The 23206-nt window shown below is 41.5% G+C and overlaps 1 protein-coding gene across 4 annotated transcripts in view; it reads left to right on the plus strand.

Moving 5' to 3' along the window:
• HMGA2 (high mobility group AT-hook 2) overlaps positions 1 to 23206 on the plus strand; it is a 136553-nt gene that overhangs the window by 53614 nt on the left and 59733 nt on the right. Inside the window, exon 4 of one of the 4 annotated variants that reach the window (XM_082635802.1) lies at positions 18620 to 18795. The exons of the other annotated variants lie outside the window; for them this stretch is intronic. Within the exon in view, the coding sequence (XP_082491928.1) occupies positions 18620 to 18733 (114 nt within the window). The 3' untranslated portion in view covers positions 18734 to 18795. Of the gene's footprint in view, positions 1 to 18619; positions 18796 to 23206 lie in introns of those variants that run through there. 4 annotated transcript variants of the gene reach the window in all.

Below are 23206 nucleotides of genomic sequence, written 5' to 3' on the forward strand. Positions count from 1 at the left end.
CATTTTAATACGTTTGTAAATGATTTACCTTAGCTGATCTGAACTGTTAAGTATGTACTTAAGACTCTTTTTTTTCAAAAAAAAATAGAAGTCCTGTATTATGTTTTTCATAGAATGAATTCTAATTTCTGCAAAATTCTTCAAACACTTGTATGTAAATATTTTCAGGAGTTTTTACACTGGGTGTTTACACTGTATACTCACTCCCAAATCATGGTGTCAAGTATAAATCGGTTAGGTATGTTAAAACGGTGACGGAAAATATTTTCTTTGGTAATTCTATATTGGCCAATATGTTACTTTGCATAAGGCAATGTTAAATAGTCCCATTCCCTTCCTAATTTTGGTCTGTACACAACTATATGTCCAGTTTTTCTTTCAAGAAAGCCACATCCTAGGATCCCAGAAAGGGATGCTGGATGGGTAATTCTCAATTTCTCTTTGTGTCATTTACAAAGCAGGCAAAACAATTTCTGGCATCCGATTTTTGAAAACCATAAAATCATTTCACCACTGAAGCCCAAACTTTCTAAATCAAATTTTGACTGAAGAACAAATACTTCTGTCATTTATAAACCTTTAAAATTGGGGTTTCGTGTAGAACTTTCCAGACAGCCTTCAACAAAGCCACATCAACGCATGTCTCTAAAGCACATTAAATTATATAGTGCTCCCCATGTACGAACAGTACTTGCCACAGAAGGAAAAGAACTTAACCCTTGAGCAGGCCAGTTTGTTGGTGCAGGGGTGACAGGTGCACTCCAGTGAGGGCGCTGGGAGAGGCTGGGTGTGGTGTGTGCCTGTTTGAGGGTGCAGGGAGCTGGCCCTCTGTACTCTGCTTGCAAGGCTCATTCTTTGCAGCTCTGGTTTGTGAAGTGATTTATGGGAGCTGCAGCCCAGGGGCCATACATCACCTTCCTGGTCGGCTTTGTTGACACCTTGTCACATTCTTGTGGGCTTGAGGAATTCATTGTTCTTATTTGAACTGATAAGAACCCAAAAAAAAGAAAATGGAAAAAAAAAAGTTTTCTCACTGAGACCTTGGGAAAGGCTGAGGGGGTGGAATGTTGACGTGGAGCACTGGGGCTGTGCTTTCCCAAGCAATGCAGCCTTGCATCGCCACGTTCTCTGGTCCCAGGGCAGCCTCACCCTTAGGTGCGCAGCTCTAGTTGCCCCCTGGAAGTCGGTTTCTGGTTGTGAAGAGTTTCTTTTTGCTGGGATGGGACTGGAGAGGGGCTTTGGGAGGAGTAAAGAAGGGGAGGGAGTTGTCCTTCAAGAAATGGGAGATAGATTGGCTGAGAGGAGCTGCCCGTGGAAGGTAAAATGACCCCCGGGCACTGGGGGAATGTAAAACACGCGGTGACTTTTGATGTGAGCCGGTCTCTTCGAAGTTCATCCTTTGTACAGCGTGCTTTTCGGGCAAGCTGCCATGCCGACCTCTCCCCTTTGATGTGTAGCGCCCCATGCCTCACTTAGTATTTTGGCAGCCTGCACGCACAGGCTGGCATCTGAGCCCAGCACTTGAAGACAGCAGAACGTTTCAGAATAGAAACTCATGGAGCCACTGATGTATACATAGGGCATTACCTCCTGCTTCCAAGGAGCCAGCGAGTGATCTGCCTGCTGTTTTTTTTTTTTTTTAAGATCTTTGCCGAATAATCTCTCTGATAGCTTTGCTTCAAAAAATATATATAATGGATTAAACTTCTTTTCATCTAAGAAAAGCAACAAGTCAGATCATATAGACCACCTCATGGGATCGTTAACGCTCATACTTCCTAAGTGAAAATAGATGTTTTCTTTGAGAGCAGCTTAGCACAGACATGGTCCATTCCCTAATATTCTCTGTCATCAGCTTTTGCTGATTGGAAGGAGAAGAACCCATTCGCACCCCAGCCAAGGACTGGGTGTCCAGGGAGTTGTACATCTTTGTGTTATACTGTTAACAAGTTCACATGTCCTGTTGTAAATCACGTCACCTGGAAGCATCATTCACACATCCCCACTAGGAACCTCATTTTGAACTGGAGCCACAGCTTCTTAAAACGGCTCTCGCGACCACGTTTCCTGTAGAATGCATGTGTACAAACTCCTTCCGGCACTTGATTTACCAAGCAGTTACTGTGCTGCAAACAAGGAATGCTTGAAGAACTGCCAAGGTAGGTGGCCGGAGAATGGGATTCAAGAGTTGACATTGTGATAATACCGAATGCAAATGAAAGTGACCTAATAAATGTACAATAATACAGTGATTGCACGATTAAAATAAGAGACCAGTTTTGGAAGGCATACACTTTTTTTGTGGCTCATCTATTTTGCTCTAAAGTGCTATTTTGACTAAAATTTAAGTGTGTAAATATATGCAGTGCTGTCACCATCGGCATCAAACCTCTGCACACATCCAGCTCTGAAAATCTACAAGCCCAGTTTCCCCAGTTCCTCACAACTCCGATGAGCTTGCCAGTTCTGCCTTTGCCTTCCTCTTAGCTTGGAAGCTACTCTGGTTTCCAGAATTAAGTTTATTGACAGTGTTTCACTGCTCTCTGCTGGAGAAGCCCAAAGCTAGGCCAGGCTTCTAGGGCTCCCATCACTTTCAAGGAATGCAGGTGAGATGGCTCAGCTGATAAACTCCCAGCCTCTGAAATTAAACTCAACACAAGACTTATTCATGCTTGTCATAGATCACAGTTGAAGAGGCGAGGCGTGCAGACTAGGGATGGGATTCTCAGAGAGGAGAATGGGTAAGGTGAAAATAGATCACTGCCCACACTCCAGCTTCTTACCTCCAACTTCTTACCTATATAAAGCTATCGTGTGTAGTGGTACACCGAAACTGTGCACTATTCTCAAATTAACTCCCATCCTTCCGTTTTGACACACAGATATATACCTTATTCTGTCATATATTACATCTGAGATGATTATCCCCCAGCGCCACTGCCCCCCACACAAAAAAATTAAGGTCTTTTGACCAAATTATATATTTCTTCTAAACTCCTTCTTTAGTGTGTACCTGACTGGAGAAAAGCAATCAAGAGTGTTTAACCAAATAAGCCAAGAGTGTGTTAGGACATTTTTTCTAAAACTTTTCTAGGCAGGAATAAATGTTAATTTCCATCTTCATCTGCATGAACACAAAACCGTACCTTAACTTGGATGTTACACTTCTCAAGCATGAAACAAAAGTACAAGTGCAAAAACAAAAACAGCCAGCGCTTTCGATGAATATTGTTTTTCATATACATTTTGACTGTGTATATACACATCAATTTATGCACGTGTGCACGTGTGGTTATTGCGTATATTGTACGCATGTATATTTTGAAGGGATGGGGGAGAAGAGATAAGCATAGTACATCTCCAGAGTGTTTTATGTTCTTTTCAGTCTGGCATCTTTCAACTTAAAAACAACTTGATGAATAGAAATCATAAAAAGCCAGCCTTACAAAAGCATTAAAGTGCTATTCTATTTTACAGCATTCCAAGTGAATTATTGCTGTGCTGTCAAAGAAAACAAAAACATTTGAGAAGGACTGTTTATTTTACAGTGGTTGACCAAAAGTATGCAAGTGGTTATAAAAAAATGTAGACAGCTAATGATGGGAGGTGCCACTTGCACATTCTGAAATCCATTCACAAACCTTTGACACTAACTCCCGATCACAAGAGATAATATTAGCGGCAAACACATTTTTCATGGGGAAAATCCTAGCACTTTCAGAGCATTGCCATTCAGAGCAAATAAATGAAACCACTATCCTCCATCCTGTATCATTGGCCTCTTCTCACAGAGCCTGATGGCATGATATTTTTTTTTCCAAGAAGAGCAAGGAAAATTTTGCAAAAATATTTCTGCAGGAGGTTATGGCAAAGCAATCTTTTTTGTGCTATATGGCCTTTGTAGGTAAAGATTAAAATTAAAACTGCCATTGACAGTGTTAATAGATTCTTTCATTAAACAAATATGTGATTTTAGAACTAGATGGGAAATTAGAAATCCCTGACCCAGCCCCTTCGTATTAAAGATAATAATACGCATACTCAGAGAAGATAAATGACTTGTTTTAAAGTTGCATAGCTAGGCAGTGTGGAGGGATGAGAGTTAGAAATAGAAGGTCACTGTTTGTGTTATAGTAGGTTTTGCCTGAGAGTCAGCCTATATATAGTCAAGACCTCATTGATAAATGCTTATCAAGACCTCCTGGTAAATGCTTATTTTAATGTTTAAGGATTTCTCATTCGCGAGCAGATCCTTATTCCAGGAGTCTAGGTCTTGGGGTTTAAGTTTCTTTTACTATTTAAAAAATTTCACTGATTAGTCAGGATCCATTTAACCTTCTGGTAGATCATCAGATATATTTTTGCAGAATGGCAATGATCATAACTGGCTCTAATTACCTTTATCATGGGGTGAAAGATACGAAAGTTCTTTCACTTCAAGCCGCTCAATAAATATTGATCGAAAGAGTTCCTTTCTGTCCACGCCATTGCAGCTTGTTTTCTGGGTGGTGTGTACATTGTAGGAATACACCACATTGTAAGTGTATCATTGTGGTAAACAGACAGAGAGCTTGCCACCATTCACATGTATTAGATGCTGTGGGCATCCGGCACTCCTCAAGCTTTGCCCCCAGAGTGGAGAGAGTGAAAGAGAGAGAAGGAGACGGAAGCAGAATCACTTGCATCTGGGTCCCTACCTCAGCAGCTCCTTCTTGTTTCTGAGGGTCTCCAGAGTCGGAGAGTTTTGTGTAGTGTTGGCCCAAGAGACGGTTGTCCTTTCGACAGCTCAGCTGTGTGTGTCTCCTCACCGAAACAGCATCAGCTTTTGTTCAGACGTAGCATTTGCCTTCCCTCCGTGACATCCTTGGGTTAATCACGTGCTTGCTGGCCAGGATATGTAAATAAAACTTGGCTGAAAAACACTTAAAGGATTATGAAGCAATCTTGCTTAATAGTAGCGAAACAAAACAAAACAAAACACCACTCCAGCAAATCCTCATGTGTGCTCCTAAGTGGTGGAAAGATCCAGTTATGACTGGAACTGTCCTGGCCTGAGTATTGCCCTAGACCCAGAGAGAGAGAGAGAGAGAGGATGACAGGGAGAGGAGAAACTGTGCCGCAGACAGCCCAGCACACGATCCCTGCAGGCAGATGCTAATGAGGACGCAGTGCTGGCGAAGGAAGCCTGCTAATCCAGGGAACCCACCTTTCCCGCAAGTGCAGGGATGGCTGAGTCACTGCGGTTTACGCGTCCTTGAACTGCACACCTTTTCCCAAGTGCTCAGAGGTGGCCTGGGCCCCGGGGAGATCCCCCAGGAGGTTGCAGGCTACAGAATAAGAAATCCAGATTGGGGGTGTTCCCCGTGTGGTGTTCCCGTGTGGCTTTGCAGTTGAAGGTCTCCATCTCCTGTCCCTGGCTGGTCAGTTGCTAGCACGGGACCGTGGAGCATCACCTCCGAATTGTCTATCAGCAAAGCTGTCTACTCTGACCAGAGGGAAATAAGCGTGGAAACCCCTGGTGCCTGTGCGTGCCAAAAGCAACCTTAGTCAGTGAAAGAGCTCAGCAGATGGCGGGGTCCTGCGTGCCGACCTTTCTCCTGCTCATAGGAGAATCATGCGCTGCTATTTCTGTGGCTTCTGCCAGTTGGCCCCTACCCACCTTTTCTGTTCATACTAAAGCGGCCAGGAACTGAGCGAAAGAGGAAGCCTCCTCGGCTGCGCTCTGGGCTGCGCTGCCAGGAGTGCGTCTGTAGTAGGTCCAGCCGCAAAAACAAAACAGGGCAGAGCCGGGGGAGGCCCGGCCAGAGCAGCTGAGCGTGGAAACAAAGAAGCCCGCCAGAAGCAGCAGCAGCAGCAGGCTGTGGAATGTCAGGCTGGAAAGGAACTTCGAGAGTGGCTGCATTCTCTCCAAGACGGGAAACTGAGGCCAGAGAGAATGTAGCATATCTGGGCAATGGCTGAGCCAGGTCTGCTGAGGACCTGTCCACACCACTGTTGGATTTTTAGTAGCTCTGGAGGTGATGATGTAGCCCTGGACAACTTACTTAGTCTCCCTGGCCTCAGTGATCTCATCTGTAAAATGGGGATGAGAATAGTACCTCCCTCCCTCTAAGGGTTGTGAGAGTTAAATGAGAAAGTGTAAGCAAAAGCGCTTGGCACTGTGCCTGGCCCTTAGGAAGTGCTCAGTACGCGTTGGCTGGTCTCATATGAACGGGGGCTTGACATGCCAGCGAAGCAGCAGAGATGGGGAATTGTTCCTACGTATCTGATCTGTTAGGGAAATGTTTTTTAATTTGAATGCTTTTCCCAAGGAGAGGTAAGCACACTTGATTAAGATCAGGCCGATTATATGATTTTGTTCAGTGTTGATGTTACTGGAATGTTTAATCAAACAGCAGACTCCCCTTTCCAGGAAGAGCCCAACTGGAATAACGAGGAAGCGGGTAATGTGAGCCCTGGAATTGTTGCTGGTCAGACTTCCTGAATCCATGTTTATCCCCTTTGTGAAAGCGAATTCTGAACCTTCCTGACTGAGAGTTTAGAATATTCAACTTCGAAGTTATATTCTGATGGAAAAACACCTCCTAAGAGCTGAAGAACTGTTTTAGGGGGTAAAAGAAGGGAGGAGGTGGTGAATAATACTACGTTTGCGGAAAAGACTAATGATAGATGATTTTGCCTCCTTAGGCCCAGGTATATGGAAGGAATTAGGAACCAGCTCATAACAACACTTACTCCCAAAGTGCTTTACATCAAGTTCTGACACCAGCTGGTTGGAAATCATTTAAAGATAACAATACAAGAACAGTGACCATTTACTGAGCCTTCACAGGGTGTCAGCTATTAGGCAAAGCACACTATATTTGTAATCCCACTTAATTTCCACAACTGCATGAAATATTTCCCTCTTTTGTGATGAGGAAAGTGAGGCTTAGAGAAGTTAAATAACTTGCCCAAGATAATTCAGCTAGTAAATGCTCCTATGGCTAATTCAGCTAGTAAATGCTCCTATGCTCTTAGCCAGCGTGCCTTGCCCTGCTTTCCACTTAATGGTAGCCTTTATTCTAACCTGAATCTCTATGGGTCGCTGTCTTTTCCTCTGTAAATTAAGGGCTGCACTACATTCTTGCCAAATCTACTTCTTTCAAAATTCTAAATGTCTCCAGGAAGAGGCACAGTTTATAATAAGGAATCTTACTTTCCAAATAAATTGTACCCTATTAAAATTAAAGGACCAGTTGCCTTTTTTTGGTATGTATAATATGTATCATTTAAGTTAGAGAATTCAGGAAGGGATTAAAAACTGGGAAAGAAATTTCATGTGGTATTTTGATACATGTGCAAGCCCAGTGGCTCTTGGGAAAAATTAGCATTTTTACCAAATTATACCTGCTCAGTTGATACTGACTAAACAGTATTAATGCACAGGTGTATCTCCTTTTGCTGTCAAAGGCAAATTTTAAACTTTATTTGTGCTGGCCTTTATTTCTAAGAAAGATTGTGTATTTATGCATATAATTTATATCCTCAAGTTAAGCTATCTGGAGAGCTCAGCATTGTTACTTTACTAAGTGAAATTTCTCTAAAAAATTGTTTTATATTCTAATGGAATTATGCTTCTAAGTTCTCAATATTTATTAGTATCTTTGAAATTTTGTTAGTTAGCCTCATCTAGAATAATATGTGCTAATAATCACTACCTGTATGGTCTCGGACAAGTTTCTTAAGCTCTCTGAGCCTTAGTTGCTTCAGCCACAAAATGGGAATTTTTATGGAATCATCATATTATTATAATGGATTGTTGAGAGCATCAAATGAGTTAATGTCATAAAGTGCTTCAGATTGTGCCTGACACACAGTGCTATATGTGTGTTTACTAATATTATTAATCACTGATGATTTCCAAACCGAAATTTGCTAATAATTGTATCCATTAAGGTTTTTATGTATAAATTATTTAGTTATTTATTTAGTTATTTAGTTTTGGCTGCGTTGGGTCTTCATTGCTGCACGCGGGCTTTCTCTAGTTGCGACGAGCTACGGCTACTCTTCGTTGGGGTGCGTGGGCTTCTTACTGCCGTGGCTTCTCTTGGTGCAGAGCACGGGCTCTAGGCGCACGGGCTTCAGTAGTTGTGGCTCACGGGCTCTAGAGCGCGGGCTCAGTAGCTGTGGCTCACGGGCTTAGTTGCTCTGCGGCATGTGGCATCTTCCTGGAGCAGGGCTGGAAACCGTGTCTCCTGCATTGGCAGGTGGATTGTTAACCACTGAGCCACCAGGGAAGTCCCAAGCCTTCCAATTTATTCTATTTTTACTTGGTATTCAGCACTATGAAGTTTGCTTTTTTCATTTCTCACTGGTGTCTATAAATTGCATTTACATAGAAAGTCTCTTAAGAAACTTTCATATTCTTTTACTTCATCCTCTCTTTAGTAAGTGGTGACTTACTGTTTATTTTTTCCTTCGAATTTTATCTAGAGCAGCTTTTGACTTTAAGCTGTGATAAATAATGCATCAAATTACACTCACTGAATTGATTTACTCTGAACTGCAGATGATTTTAGGTAGAATTTGCCCTCAATTTTTTTCTTGGTTTCCGAGTTTCAGAGAAACATGTTTTCAGTCCTAGTCATGGTAAATAGTGGGTTTTTAAATGACATCATGAGATACATATTTCTCAGATACAAAAGTTTGTTGTTATGTTCTTTTGGCCAGAAAAGATTCCTCTTCCTGGGAAACGTAGCCACAGAATGCTGGGTTTGAGTTTTATTAATATCCTTGTAGATTGAAAACAAAATGTTTTCCCTCCCCATTTCTGTTCTTTTCCATTTGGCAAAGCCGGTGATTTGCCACATGAGCCAATGTGTATCTCATTTGCTTATTTTCTTGTGCACCAGCAGCCCTGGTGATGTCATCTGGAATGTGTACGATCCCTAGGAATAAATAACATGCTGGAAACACTTTGCTTTGAGGCAACAAGAGCATTCCTGCACCTTACAGTACACTCTAAATATCTCAACCCAATTTCCTTGTTAAAAAATAATATCAAGGCCGGCCTCCTTTCCCATATTTCTTGATTCAAATAATAATAATCGCAACAATGATATGAAAAGTTTTTATAACTATAAATGATAGTTTGAGAGCCACATTTATTTATTTATTTATTTATTTATTTTGCGGTACGCTGGCCTCTCACTGTTGTGGCCTCTCCCGTTGCGGAGCACAGGTTCCGGACGCGCAGGTTCAGCGGCCATGGCTCACGGGCCCAGCCGCTCCGCGGCATGTGGGATCCTCCCGGACCGGGGCACGAACCGGTGTCCCCTGCATCGGCAGGCGGACTCTCAACCACTGCGCCACCAGGGAAGCCCGAGAGCCACATTTTTTAAATTTTCTTAAAATTTGATCTGATGATATCAAATATCTATGCCATGACAATGTCTTTAAAAAAGCCAAATTGAGGGCTTCCCTGGTGGCGCAGTGGTTGAGAGTCCGCCTGCCGATGCAGGGGACACCGGTTCGTGCCCCGGTCCGGGAGGATCCCACATGCCGCGGAGCGGCTGGGCCCGTGAGCCATGGCCGCTGAACCTGCGCGTCCGGAACCTGTGCTCCGCAACGGGAGAGGCCACAACAGTGAGAGGCCCTCGTACCACACACACAAAAAACCAAATTGCTAGTTAAAAGATCAGACTACTTAAACTTGGCTTACATAAATATCTTTGTTGCTGTATTGTAACCATTCTTAAAAATGATTCATTGACTAAAAGAAGCGCAGTTTTAAGAGTTACAATGCTGAGTGGAATTTAAACCGGACTGTTATCAAACTGTTTTCCAGCTGACAGTTCAATTAAACTTCAAGATTCTCTAGCATCCTTAGTCCCTGTTTCCTCCTCCTGATGGGGAGATTCTTTGGATTCATCATTTTTGCAGGGAATTACTGAGAAGTACATTGGCTAAAAGACAACAGAGAGGTGTTTGGGGAAGGAGGCAGAAATCCAACCAGGGCTCACCATTGAATTCAAGAGAAATGTCCAGACAAAGCTTATCAATTTGCCAACCAAGAGCCAGCTGACAGTGGTCACTTTCACTCTCTGCCTTATCTTGAACACACTCTTGCTCTTTGAAGGCACAGTCCACTGAATTCCTCATTTCCTGGTTTATTCATTGCCTTCCTCCTGTGCTCCTTAATAAGTAAGCCAGACTCTCTTGAACTATAGGTTAGGTTATGAAATTCTTGTGATTTTTAATGACTTTGAGCTCATTTAGAAAGTAATGCATGTTTCTCATGGCCCAGAATTATAGAAGGCCAGTTACCTCACTCTATTTATTTGGCAATTTAAGTGATGCCTTTTCTATAAAGAGCTCATTACACAAATGGCCCCTGTGCAATCAATGTTATTTTATGGGGAGTTTCAAAGACAGAAGTTTGACGACTTCTTCTAAGGCCAGTTCGATGAAGGCAATGAAAATCTTAACTCTTCTTTTTGAAGCTGGCATTCCAGTGAATCACCATATGGAAGAATATTAAGAAAAATATTTGACACTTAGAATCTGTGAAATTCTAAAAATCTTAAAGAACCATAGATCTTAACTTTTATAATTAAAATAAATAAACAGTGAAGATTCCTTGGAGTTTGATCCCTAGGACCTCTATAGTAAGATACCTGTACGCAACAAAACCTGACAAGATAAGCTTTAAAAAAAAAAACTTTTGAATTTATTATTCTAACTGCGCCTTCCTTGCATTTGACCCCAAGGCGTTGTGTGACTTTTGGATCACACATTAGGTTTTAGAGTTTCTTCTTGATCTCTCCCACATACACAGACACAGACACACCCACCTACACACACCCCTTCACAAAGACTACTAGAAATAGCAGCTGTTTTTTCTGAGGCTATTAATGCCTTTTTCCTTAGCGGTTTAGGGGCATAAGATGTTATTTGTGAGTTAGGGAGGCACAGATATTTTGTAAAAAGAAACCTTTGAATAAAACTTTGTTTACATCTTCCACTCATTGATTCCTTCACCAATATATATAGAGAGTGCCTCAGCACGCTACACATTTTGATCAGATTATCTCGAGCAATTCTTGTAGCAAAGATGACTCAGGGACCCAGGGACCATCATCCCCTTTTAGACGCACTCACCCCAGCTTCTCTGATTTCAGAGCCTGTGCTCTTTCTACCAGTAGTGAGCTGCCCTCCACATGCATACTAGCAAGGAGGACTACACACTTGGTATCTTGTTTTATTATACTTCTGAATTCTTCTGGCACTCTCCTCCAATCTACACCAAAATATCCAAAGTATTAAACATTTTTTAAAAGAAATATTAAATGTGCACATTTTAAGCTCCTCAACTTTTATTTTTATTCTTGTTGCATAAACTCCAGTATCCCAACTAGATATCTAAGTCTTCTTTAATTTGGACTTTGGTAAAACTGATTGTTGTAATTAATATAGTATCACCATTGTTTTTCCCCCTCAAGTTCCAAGAAAGAAAAAGGGCTTTTTTCCTATAGATCAAACAATCCTCAGTGCACCACGAGCTGCCAGTGTTATCTGGCATTTGTTCCCTCTCTTTCCCAGCAAAATAATCTTAGATGCACTGGAGATGTCCAGACAACCTGTTCTAGTAAATACAAGGGTAGTAAATAACAATCTATACACACAGATAAAAACAGATGAGTACTCAAGAAAGTTTCCATTCCAAGAATGCTACCTGAAAACCCAGTGCACAAGGCCAAAAAAGTTTAGGACAGAATATTCTAGCTTTGCAGAATGGTGAATGAATCGGAGTATGACTTTAAATAGGTTTGTGGGTAGTTGTTGACAAATCTTAGTTTGGAAGTGGTTTAGGTCATGGGAAAGTCCATATCAGGGTTGTTGTAAGGATTATCTCATTTTTTTCTCACAATTCAATGAGGTAGTACTATTATCATCCCCTTTTTACTAATGAAGAAACCAAGGCACAGATAAGTAAAGTAATCTGCTGGAGAGTTCAACAGCTAAGTAAATAAGTGATAGAGCCAGGCAGAACAGGTTGGCTTCAGAGCCATCCTGTTTGACTACCTATTTCTTTCTACACCCTTGTCCCACTTATATGGCACATCACTCTGAAAAATTCTTCTGTTTTCTTCACTAAAGAAAATCCAGGCTCTCTTCCCACCAGTTCTTACCCACTTTCATTTCCTCCACAATTACTACAAAAGTGGATCCATACAACAACGACATCACCAACTCACAGAGTAGTTAAGCAGTAAAAAATCATACAAATTCCTCTGGTCTAATTTCATCAGCAAAAGCACTAAGCAAGATGAGAGTTGCCCAAATCTTGGAAATTATTATACCACAAAGTTAGTAGTTACAAGGACAGGCCACTGTTTAAGTATAGCACTTAAAAAGCTCTGTATTATCCCACTGTATTCAACTCCAATAGGGCAGAGAACATGTTTTATTTATCTTTGTATGTCCAGGCCTTAGCACAGTGCCTGAGACATAATAGCTGCACAATTAAGTGATGGACTGATTAAAGTAATAGGTCTTGGTTTGGAGTCCTTTCAATTTCCTACTTAATCTTTCATTAATAGATTCTTGGGATTTGATCAATGCAAAGAAGAATGAGACCATCACCTGGTATTATTCTAAATATTATATTGCTTAAGATGAAAATCTTGGACTTCCCTGGTGGTCCAGTGGCTAAGACTCTGTGCTCCCAATACAAGGGGCCCAGGTTCAATCCCTGGTCAGGGAACTAGATCCCACATGCTGCTGCCAAGAGTTCGCATGCCGCAACTAAAGATCCCGCATGCCACAACTAAGACCTGGCGCAGCCAAATAAACAAATATTTTTTAAGAAAAGATGAAACTTTTAAGAAACTTAAGAAAAGATGAAACTCTTTTTTTGACAGACTACCCACTCAAGCTAGCTAGCTAGATGGGCTATGAACATCCACATTCCCTTCCCCCCCCGCCACTGTGATTTCAGGTAGACCAGAACTCCAGGAAAGACTGTCCTTCTTGGATTAGGATGTCCACTTTACTGCTTCTCCTGTAGACCCTTGCATGCAAGTTGGGCCTTTCTCTCCTTCCTCTACCTCCTCTTCTGTATCTTCCTCTTCCCAGCCATTGGGACAAGTTGTCTTTTTAATAATGCAAAGCATAGAAACTTCCTCCAACTCTGTTTTTGATTCCAAACCTTTATATGTAACAGGCCATTTAGAAGCATTGTCACTCCAGGGAGCATCCTGGTTTCACAGTCCATTTCTGCCTCTTAGAGGCCAAACCATGCTAGGTTCACAGGAGACTCAGCCAGAAAACTGGCAAGTCAATTAATCTGTAGTTAACCACAACAATAAATGAACACAAAGGAAATGCAGATGTAAGTAAGGGATAAACTTTGAGTGGTTCCATCAGTAATGATTCATGATGTTGAACCCAGTTCCCTCTGTGACCCTGGAGCAGAATATGGGGATGACTGGTGGGCTTGGGGTGAGTTCTGTGGTCATGGCTGTGAAGATTGGTCCAATGGATGTTAATCTGGCTGATACAGTTTTAATAAACATGTATGGTTGAAAGTGGCATTATGTTCATTTAGACAACAGTGGTAGTTAGGAGAGTGGCTTAAATATTAAAAAGCCCAAGACTGGGAATTCCCTAGCGGTCCAGTGGTTAGGACTCCGCGCTTTCACTGCTGAGGGCACAGGTTCAATCCCAGGTCGGGGAACTAAAATCCCGCAAGCCACATGGCACAGCCAAAAAAAAAAAAACAAACACAAAATTAAAAAGCCCAAGATGGCAAAAAAATTCCTGGCTTCTCCCAGTTTCAGCTGAAGAATCAAAGAAGCCGGGTAAAGAGAGGGAAGAGGGCAGGACCACTAGGTTGGGTTCCAGCCTAAGCTCTGCTTTCCTTGGCTATATAATGCAGGAAGCCACTTCTCTGATACCCGTTGGCCTCTTGTTGCCTCACCCATGGTATGGGCGATCATATCTCAGGAGTATTCCTTGAGAGCGTGAATTTAAAGAGCCCAACCCCACGCCTGACACAGAGGCTACCCTCCAGAAGCATCAGCCCCTCTTCTGTATGGCTCATCCATTCTCTCCAGCTTCTTTGCCTCGTCCCTCAGCTGACTTTTGTCCCCTCCTGCCCACTCGGTCCATTCAGCAATTCCGATTTTTACAAGAATGTGCCTCCTTGTGTCCTGGTTGCTGAGTGTGGAGTGAAGTGCCCCGCCTCTGCACCGCCGCTTGCACTGATGCTCTTGGCTGGACGACAGAGGCTGCTGGCAGGAGCCTGAGAGGGAACGCACCGTGGTAGCAGCATGAAAGAATTTGGCAAGGAGGTACTCGCCACATGATCGTGATTCATACTGTACTCTCAAAGTGTGGCAAGAGGGCTAGGAAAGGCTTTTAATGCCAGCACACAGAGAGCAGAGACACTCATTTTCAAACATCACATTCTTTTTATAGTACAGGCATGCCTCATAGGGAAAATATTGAACTTGGCCTGCCAGCACCACGAGAGTCGTCCCAACTGTGATTTTATTGCTTGAGTCACTCCCTGAATCAGATACTGGCTGCATGGAGGAAGTCTTCTATTAGGGATGCTTTGAAATTGTGTTTTTAATTAATTAACACCAACTCTGGGCTGGTTTTTAATTTACTTCTAGCTGACTCCTTTTTTTTTTTCTTTTCTTGCCTGCAACGTTTTTAGACATTTCCTCACGGTCTCCGCCAGATCATTTCTAAGTATCTTGGTGAAAGAGTCATCTGTGTCAGCCGAACAATGGGAGGGAACTCTTCAAAGTAGAGTTCACCATCTCTGAATGAATCTGATACATGGGAACAGCATAGTTGGGGAAAGGGTCTCTAAAAAATCTGGCATAATGCTTTTTGATCCCTTCAGCCGTCCTCAATTCATTCATCCTGTTGTTAAAACTTAAAACTAGAGCTGGCCAGCTGTTGGGGAAAGTCCTCAGTTTTATTTCAACCAAATGCTGCTGCGTCCTGGGGCTGGAAGGGGGCTGACTCCGAGCACAATTATAAATGTGTAGCTTTTTCAGGCGGCGGAAACCTACAAAACGGCCTTGATTCACAGGGCCCCTTTGCCTCAAAGGCTTTCTGCTTCCCGTGGGCCATAAATCTGTATCTGCATCAAAAAGTGTAAAGGCTGCAGTGTATGGAAGTCCCTCTTCCTCTGTGAGTGTGTCTATGACAGATTTATACTGATGGCTACCCCGCTCCAGTCACAGATTCCTATTATAGTCATGCCCCACTAACTCAGCCCCCATTTCCTGGAGACAGGGAGACAGGGTCCTGCGTGAAGGAAGGAGGGCTGAAATTACAGCTCCACTCTCTAATTTCTGTTAGTACAGGAGGACGTTTAAGGGCCGCATTCTGTTCATAGCCCCAAATACCATCTCCTGCCGCCGGGATGGTTACAGCCTGAGATCCCAGGCGTTTACTGTCACGACAGGATCTGCCAGGACAGGGCACTCCAGAACCCAGCGTTGCCTGAGGACAGGCCAAACATACCTTTGCAAAGAAGAGCTAACCTCTTTCGTTATTGCTTTTTTTTTTTTTTTTGCGGTACGCGGGCCTCTCACTGTTGTGGCCTCTCCCGCTGCGGAGCACAGGCTCCGGACGCGCAGGCTCAGCGGCCATGGCTCACGGGCCCAGCCGCTCCGCGGCACGTGGGATCTTCCCGGACCGGGGCACGAGCCCGTGTCCCCTGCATCGGCAGGCGGACTCTCAACCACTGCGCCACCAGGGAAGCCCCGTTATTGCTTTTTATATCTTCGGCGTGATGTCATTTTCTTCCGGAGAGCACAAGTGTAAAACGTGAAAGAAAAAAAAAAGGGGGTGGGGAGCATTGAGTCCACTTAGAGGTTTTGTATATTAGTATTTGTAAATGGATGCAGAGCAGGAGTTCCTTCTGCAGCCACCTCCTCGTTTGAGCCGTTCGTCCTTAGCGAACACTGTAGATCTCAGAGCGATGGCTGCTTAGGACCAGCTTCCGTGCTGCCTGCACCTTCGTGGTGTACCGCTGGCCTGACAGTCCCTGCTGACAAAGAGCTAAATCAGAGCTGTAATTCCAAGTGTTAAGCAACTAAGCAGCAGAGAGTTTAATTGTTCTAATTTGGGGGGGACTGGGATCAAAAGGGAAGGATATTAGAATAGTTTGAGTCTTCTAAGGAAGAAGTCTAAAAAACAAGACTGATGTCTGACTTTCTGGCTCCATGTAGAGTCTGGTCTGCATAGAATAGCTGTTCCTCAGTATTGTGTTATCGCTGCTTTTGCTCAGAGTACCCAAATATATCACTAGCTGAAGTAGAAAGTTGCTACGGAAATTTTTTAATTCACTTTTTAAAAGAATTGTAGTACTAGAAAGAAATGATATAGAAAAGTATAAAGTTACATAGCTAACAATTGTCATGTTTTTTGAATTTCCATTTCTTATTCATTTTTCTTCTCTTCCTCTGGCCAACTTAACATGAGCATGGTTATGTACCCCTGGTGTTTGTATTGTATCCACCACATTTTTTTTTAACATACTGAAGATTCTGGTTTAAATAGAAAGTCAGATTGTCGTTTGAAAACTGAGTTTTAAAACTCCACCATCTGCTAGATTTGTGAAACAGGATCTGGTAAATGAAAATTGTGTGTGTATGTGTGTGGTTTATTTTATAGGCACTGCATATTTCTTTCATGATCTATTTTCCAAGCTCATTCTTATCTTTTAGAAGATGTTTCCAGGATTTATGCATTTGGCAAGATTTCAGAGAAATCTACAGTGGTGGAGAGGTACACTCCATTTATAGGGAATCCTGAATCAGGGTCGTTGAGAGCATTTATATGGTTCTGTGCTTAAATTTATTCCTGCTTTATATATTTCTTTCAAATGGATCTTATTTTTTTACATTGGCAAAACGAAGCATTTTATTCATAAGAACTCTAACGATAAAGCTTTTTCAGTCCAGACATAGGAGGAAATTTGCAAAATGCATCAGAAAGGTGTGCCAATTGTTTTTCAAGCCATCATGTTTGTTGAGAAAGTATTGTATTCATTAGTGCTTGCCAAACTATATATTTAATGATGCACAAGTAAAATTGACCCTCTCCCCTTTGGTGCACAGAGGTATAAACTTTGAGAGTGCACCCTAAGGTAGAGACTTATTGGAGTACCTCTTAGGAAGGACAAGGTTGGTCATAAACAGTGATGCAATAACCTCACAATTATGTATGCTCAATTATTTGGAAGAGAAGTCAGGGAAAAGTGTTATATATGGCTACATGGGCAAACAGAAGTGAGCATGGAAAAGCACAACCCAAAGGCTTGAATTTGTTGTGTATACCCCAAATAGCATGCTAATACAGGCTTTACAATGCAGACCCACTGGTACCAGTAAAATGGCATTTAAAACAAATAATTAAATGAACAACATTTGCAAAGCAATAAAGGCTTTGCAACCACTTTACTACAGTTTTGAAAAATGTTAGTGAATGGCTCTCTAAAGATGCAAATAAATAATATTTTATATTTCAGCCCGGGAGAAAGGGGAGGAAAACCTTCCACTAGAATTACATGATTATTACTTTGCTCCTCCCTCAACCCTGCCAACTGTTAAAATGGAACATAAAATAAGTCTACAACAAGATTTATGAGGGAAGGTATTACACTTAGGGGCCCATTGTGCAGAAAAGTCATTAAAATTGTTTGGGTCTGAAGAAGCATGGGGGTGGGGAGCTTTTTAAAAAAATGAGAAATTCAGATGTACCAAATGCCTTTCTGACGTCTCCCTCAGGTTGAAGGTTTAAAATACCCCTGTACCAAAGGTTCAGATCCATCTTCTATTAGGCCAGCTTCTTTGCACCAAACGAAACTGAAAGATTCTGTTTTCTCCAGGAAAACATGCTAAAAGAAGTGTAGTTGGCTTCGCATTCCTTCTGCCTGCTCTGGTATAACCAAGCTATTGAATGGTAGCAGCGATATAAGGCTGTGATTTTTTGCCATCCTTTAGTTAGTTAGGGGGCTTCAGTAAAATTTCGCTGCTGTGTACAGCATGAATGAGAATTACTGATGTCCAGGGTGCTTGTGCCTTAACGTGCCTTCTTCATCCTATTTAGTCAGCCTGGCAGATTTTCTTTCTGGTTGGTTGTCTGCATGTTTTCATAACGGTGATAGCTCAGCATATCCTTTATGTTTTGTTCTGGTCTGAGTTTGGTTGATATCCTCAATTCAGTGTTACACGCTATCCTCTTTCCTTGCCTGATGCTTTTATGTTATGCTAAATCTCAGTGGATTCTGTCAGTAAATTTGAAGGGAGTGAGGGAATGTGTGTGTTTTCTTATCTGTAAAGTTTTAACTTTGACTTACTGTTTAACCAGGAAACGCAGTAGGACAAAGGAGATCTAATGAAAACACTATTCCTGTTGAGAATCTCCAAGGTTATGCAATCCTGTAAAATGGCGGTGTGGGTTGAAGTCCTGTAGTTCATCTTTATCAGAGTGATAGTTTGAGGGTTTTTTTTTTTTAAAGGAGTGTTTCAAGGAGGTCTTTGAAAAACATTTTCTTCAAATGTTCATTGCATCTAAGATCCCATTTTTGTCCCTTTATTTGCTCCAGAATACCGCCAGACTGCCAACAAAGGAAGGCCTGTGCTCCCAGGAATTTTCTGCATTCCTCTCTGGAGTAGGCATTTTTCTCAGCTACAAAGGCCCTTTGGCGAATTCCCTCTAATCATTGGATTTACCCTGGGCTCTGATAGGTGCCATTCATGGACTTGGTCTGCTGTTTGATGGAGCTGAGGCATTAATGGGATCTTTTCATGATAAAAAAAAAACTGGGTAACATTTCCAGAGGGGTCACAAAGCCGTTGTTGGAGGTGTACTGCTTTCTTTCTCTTTCTCTTTCTCCTTCTGTGTTTTTCCTCCTTCCTCTTAGTCTTTTCCTCTCCTTTCTTTTTATGAACATACATTTCTGTCTGTGTGCGGCGTGGCCACACCTAGAAGCAGATCTTCTGACCTTCACTGCTGCTCGCAAGTCAGTGGCCAACTGCAGGTCTTTGTTTGACATAAGATGATTCTATAAACTGATCTACAGTAGCCCCGAAGCCTGCGGGGAGGTCTGTATTTTCCTAATTGAATAAACATTGGAGGAACACCGCATGAAGAATCTGGTTTCAAGATCTTTCTTACTCCCTGACATTTACGTCCTGAAAATATATCTGGGACTTGTGCTGAGTGAGTCTGTGGGAACCAACACTTAACGTAAGCATCTGACTCCAGGTGGTTGTTTTACTTGGTACATCTCTAGTTGAGTTGTCCGTGTCACACTTTATAGGGCAGTTTCTTTTCTACACTAAGAGGAGTGTAGAAAAATTAAAGAAAAAACGTCTTATTTTGAATGGGAATTTTTGTGATGTAACTTGGGACTAAGTTGAGTTTTAGGCATCCTAATACAGGTATTCTACTATACTTACTTTCGACACATTGTCTTATGTTACGTCTTCATACTGGGGCCCAGGAAAAAGGACAAAAAAAAAAAAAAAAAAAAAACGATCAGGGAGATCACGGAGTGAGGAAGTGTACCAAACAGTGTTTTAAAATTCAGACGGGGGGACTTCCCTGGTGGTCCAGTGGTTAGGACTCCATGCTTCCACTGCAGGGGCCATGGGTTTGATCCCTGGTCAGGGAACTAAGATCCCACATTCCACGTGGCACGGCCAAAAAATTTTTAAATAAATTTTTAAATAAAAAATAAAGTTCAAAAGGGATGTTAGGACGAGGGATGGTAGGTAAGGAACAATGCTTGCCACTTCTTCTGGAGAAATAAGAAAGTTAAATGATTCATCCATAGAAAAGGACAGCACAGTGGTTTCATGTTTCCACAAGCCATTGATGTTAATTCTTTATTTTAATTCTGATGTGACCTGGTTAAGTGTGGGTGTTGCATTATGAGCCTCAGTCCCTACTAGGTAACAAACATGATACCAGGCTGCTTTCTAACTAAGATATGGTCATGCTCTTTAGTAGGCCCCCAAAATCCCTCCCTCAGTAAGTTTTTAATATACAAGTGCTACAGGTCGGGTGGGGAAAAAGTTTGCCAGCCTGCACAACGGGGTAGAAAATCATTATCTGCGGTAGAGCAGTGTTTTATTCATTTTCTTTCAGGTTTTGTTCTTTGATTAGTGCTATTTGTTACAGTCAGTTCAGTATAATCTATTGAAATGGTAAACCAGTGTTCAGATCTCTTTTCCAAGACTTTCTCAACTCTCCCAAAGTGGAGCTTCCCAGTCTCAACAGAAACCTACAGTGGCTGGTGTTTCCTGCTGAGCCCTGTTACACCAGTGCCCAAAAGGCTAACTAGGTATCTTTTTTTTTTTTCATTAAGAAAGCTTCATGAGTTTTGAAATATCTATGTTATTTAATACTCTGTTGTTTTATACATATGGCTATTGAATATATTCAACATGCTTTAAGGGCATAAATTGCATTTATATCTACCAGGATCCCAGCCATAGCAGCTATATTTTGAGCATCAACTGTATCAAGCACTTGATTAACATTATTCTTAATCCTCCTAGCAAGCCCTGCAAAACTTGTGTCATGATTACTCCCATTTTACAGGTGAGGAAACTGAGGCTTAGTGAGGTGACAGAGTTAGAGGATAACAGAGCCAGATTCCAACTGCATCTGGCAAACTGCATTGGCTGTGTTTTTCCTCATCTGCCCTCTTGTCCATTTATAACTCATGCTTCCAAACAGATGAAAACCTAACGGTTTGGTCAAATATCTAAATGTTTCCAAATATCCTTATATTTCATAGGCAGTAGTTTATGACACGTTGGGGAACAAGTCCTTTTCAATGTTTATTTATTTTCTGTAGTACCTACATTTAACTCCCCCTCCCCCACCATAATGGCTCACATCCTACTTTCCCCTGCTTCAGAATTCACCCCATTACTTCATTGGCTTTCTTCCTTATCATCACAGGACATGCACGCTTGGGAAAATCTGCCTTATGATGTGATAATCACAAGATATTTTCTGAATTGCAAAAGGTTTAAGTAGAGGGGGATGAGGGTTTGAATCAAGTTTATCTCTGGATGACAAGAATTCTGGTCTAGGGAATTAAATGGAAGCGTTCTGGCCAAGTTTCTGAATGCTTATGGAAGAAAAGCCTAATTCACTATCTATAGCAAATTCTCTACATTCTAGACATTTTACCACGGTCTGTATACCCTTTAGGATTCTGTAGTTCTGGGGAAGAAAGTGATCATTTCCCAGATCGTGTTATTTTTATGATGAGAATTGAAGACTTTTTATCTCTGGATAGTTTTCATTGTAATTTACAAACACCCCACTGCATCTTAGGAAAGCTGGCATTTCTAGTTCCATTATGAACGATCACATTTCACCTTCAGCATTTTTGCCATCAAAGTAACTGGTTTCCTGACACTCGAGTTTTCCTACCTCTCACAAAGTCAGACATTGAGGCAGCTATGTGGGGACTTCAATAAAATGATAAATAAATAACACAATCCAAGGAGGGAGGAAACCTTTTGTCTCAGTCATCTGGCTATTTTGTGTTTCCAAAAACCCTGACTTACAGGATAATTATTTAGTCATTGTAGATTATTTTGTATATGCAGTTTAGATTATTTTGCTAATTCTTGGTAGCAAATTAGGTCATATTTGCTCTGCTGACAATGAAAATGATTTGTTTGAATTGAGATCCCTTTGGGTTATTTCAGTCATTGCTACCTCTGAATAAGAGAGAAAGAGCAGTAAATATCAGTCTCTACATTCTCTAGTAGGGCTTTACTGCATTCCAAATTTTATATGGTGAGATTTTGCTGTGAAAATACTAGATCTTCAGTTGTGAAATGGCTGAGCATTTCCCACACTACAATTCCGAGGACTTGTTTTTGTGCCCAGGGTAGGCTCAGGCTCTTCTCATCACGATCCCTTCGCAGGGTGTTATCAAACTAGGTAGAATCTGTTCCTTGTTCAGAGCGTAGCTGAGCGCCAGAGATCAGAGCTTATCAGAGCGGGACCTTGCGCACGACTCAGGTAGGAACCAGACGCGCGTGGCGTTAACATTTACACAGCGAGCTCACATCAGCTGCCAGTCAAGGACCAACTGTGTCAAATGAGACTAACTCTGTGAACTGTAATGAATACACAGAACAGGGCATGGAGACCACAGTCACAGATATATGGCTTCAAAAATTAGCCCCATTTTTGTAGTAGAAGCTCCACTCATTTCTGAGACTAATTTCAAGCTGCTTACAGATAAAGCTGGATAGATTCAAACTAGCCAGGGTTTTTGAGGGAGATATTGTGGTGTGCTGGAGCAGATTATCAAATTTTCAGGAATTTCATGAGCTGGTTGTTACACATAGCGATTATTAAAAAGTTAAGGTATATACACATATAATTAAATAAATTTCGTTAAAAAGAAAGGTAGTACACAAAGCTCATCACTTCCAAATTATTTTTACTAGATTTTGCTATTATTTATGCTCTTGAGGTTATTTATGTTTATTGCATTCATCCAGAGAAAATAGTATGTAATGCATGTATCTCTTCCCAACTCTGTGTTCAGTGATGACACCTTGGTAGCTTGAAACTGACCGTAGTGGGAACAATTATGCTACAGAAATTGAAAAATGCTACAAATAGGGCTTGACATATTGTTTTGATGATTGTCCAGACTTTAAGATGCAGTTATTGAGAATATTTTAACAGTTCGGGTTAAATTTAAGAATGCTATGTCTGTGGCCTTTAGTGAATAGCAAGAAAAAAATTGAGGAAATGTTCTTCAACTCTTCAGAAACTATTACCTAATTCAGCAAAGAAATTACATTATTGATGACTGAGTGAAGTTCTGACTTCATTGTTTCACTTTGTCTTAACTTGTTAATATAAATGATAATATCAACCTATATTTGTGTTGGAACTGCATTCGTTTGTTAACAGCATGGCTCTTTCTTTGCTAAATTGAATAGGAATCAAGCATTTCTTTGTAGCCCGATTTTGTGACACTGTATTTGGTGATAGAATTATAAAAAGTGATTATGAATTTTGCAAGAAATAGCAAGTCAAACTGCAGTTACAAGTGTTTGGAATTAACAAATAGAGTATTGTATGTCTTGTTAATATTCAAGATTGTTTGCAATACATTTTTATATCACAAAATTTATAATCA

The sequence above is a fragment of the Mesoplodon mirus genome (genome assembly GCF_964341445.2).
Source record: "Mesoplodon mirus genome assembly, chromosome: 11".
NCBI lineage: Eukaryota > Metazoa > Chordata > Mammalia > Artiodactyla > Ziphiidae > Mesoplodon > Mesoplodon mirus.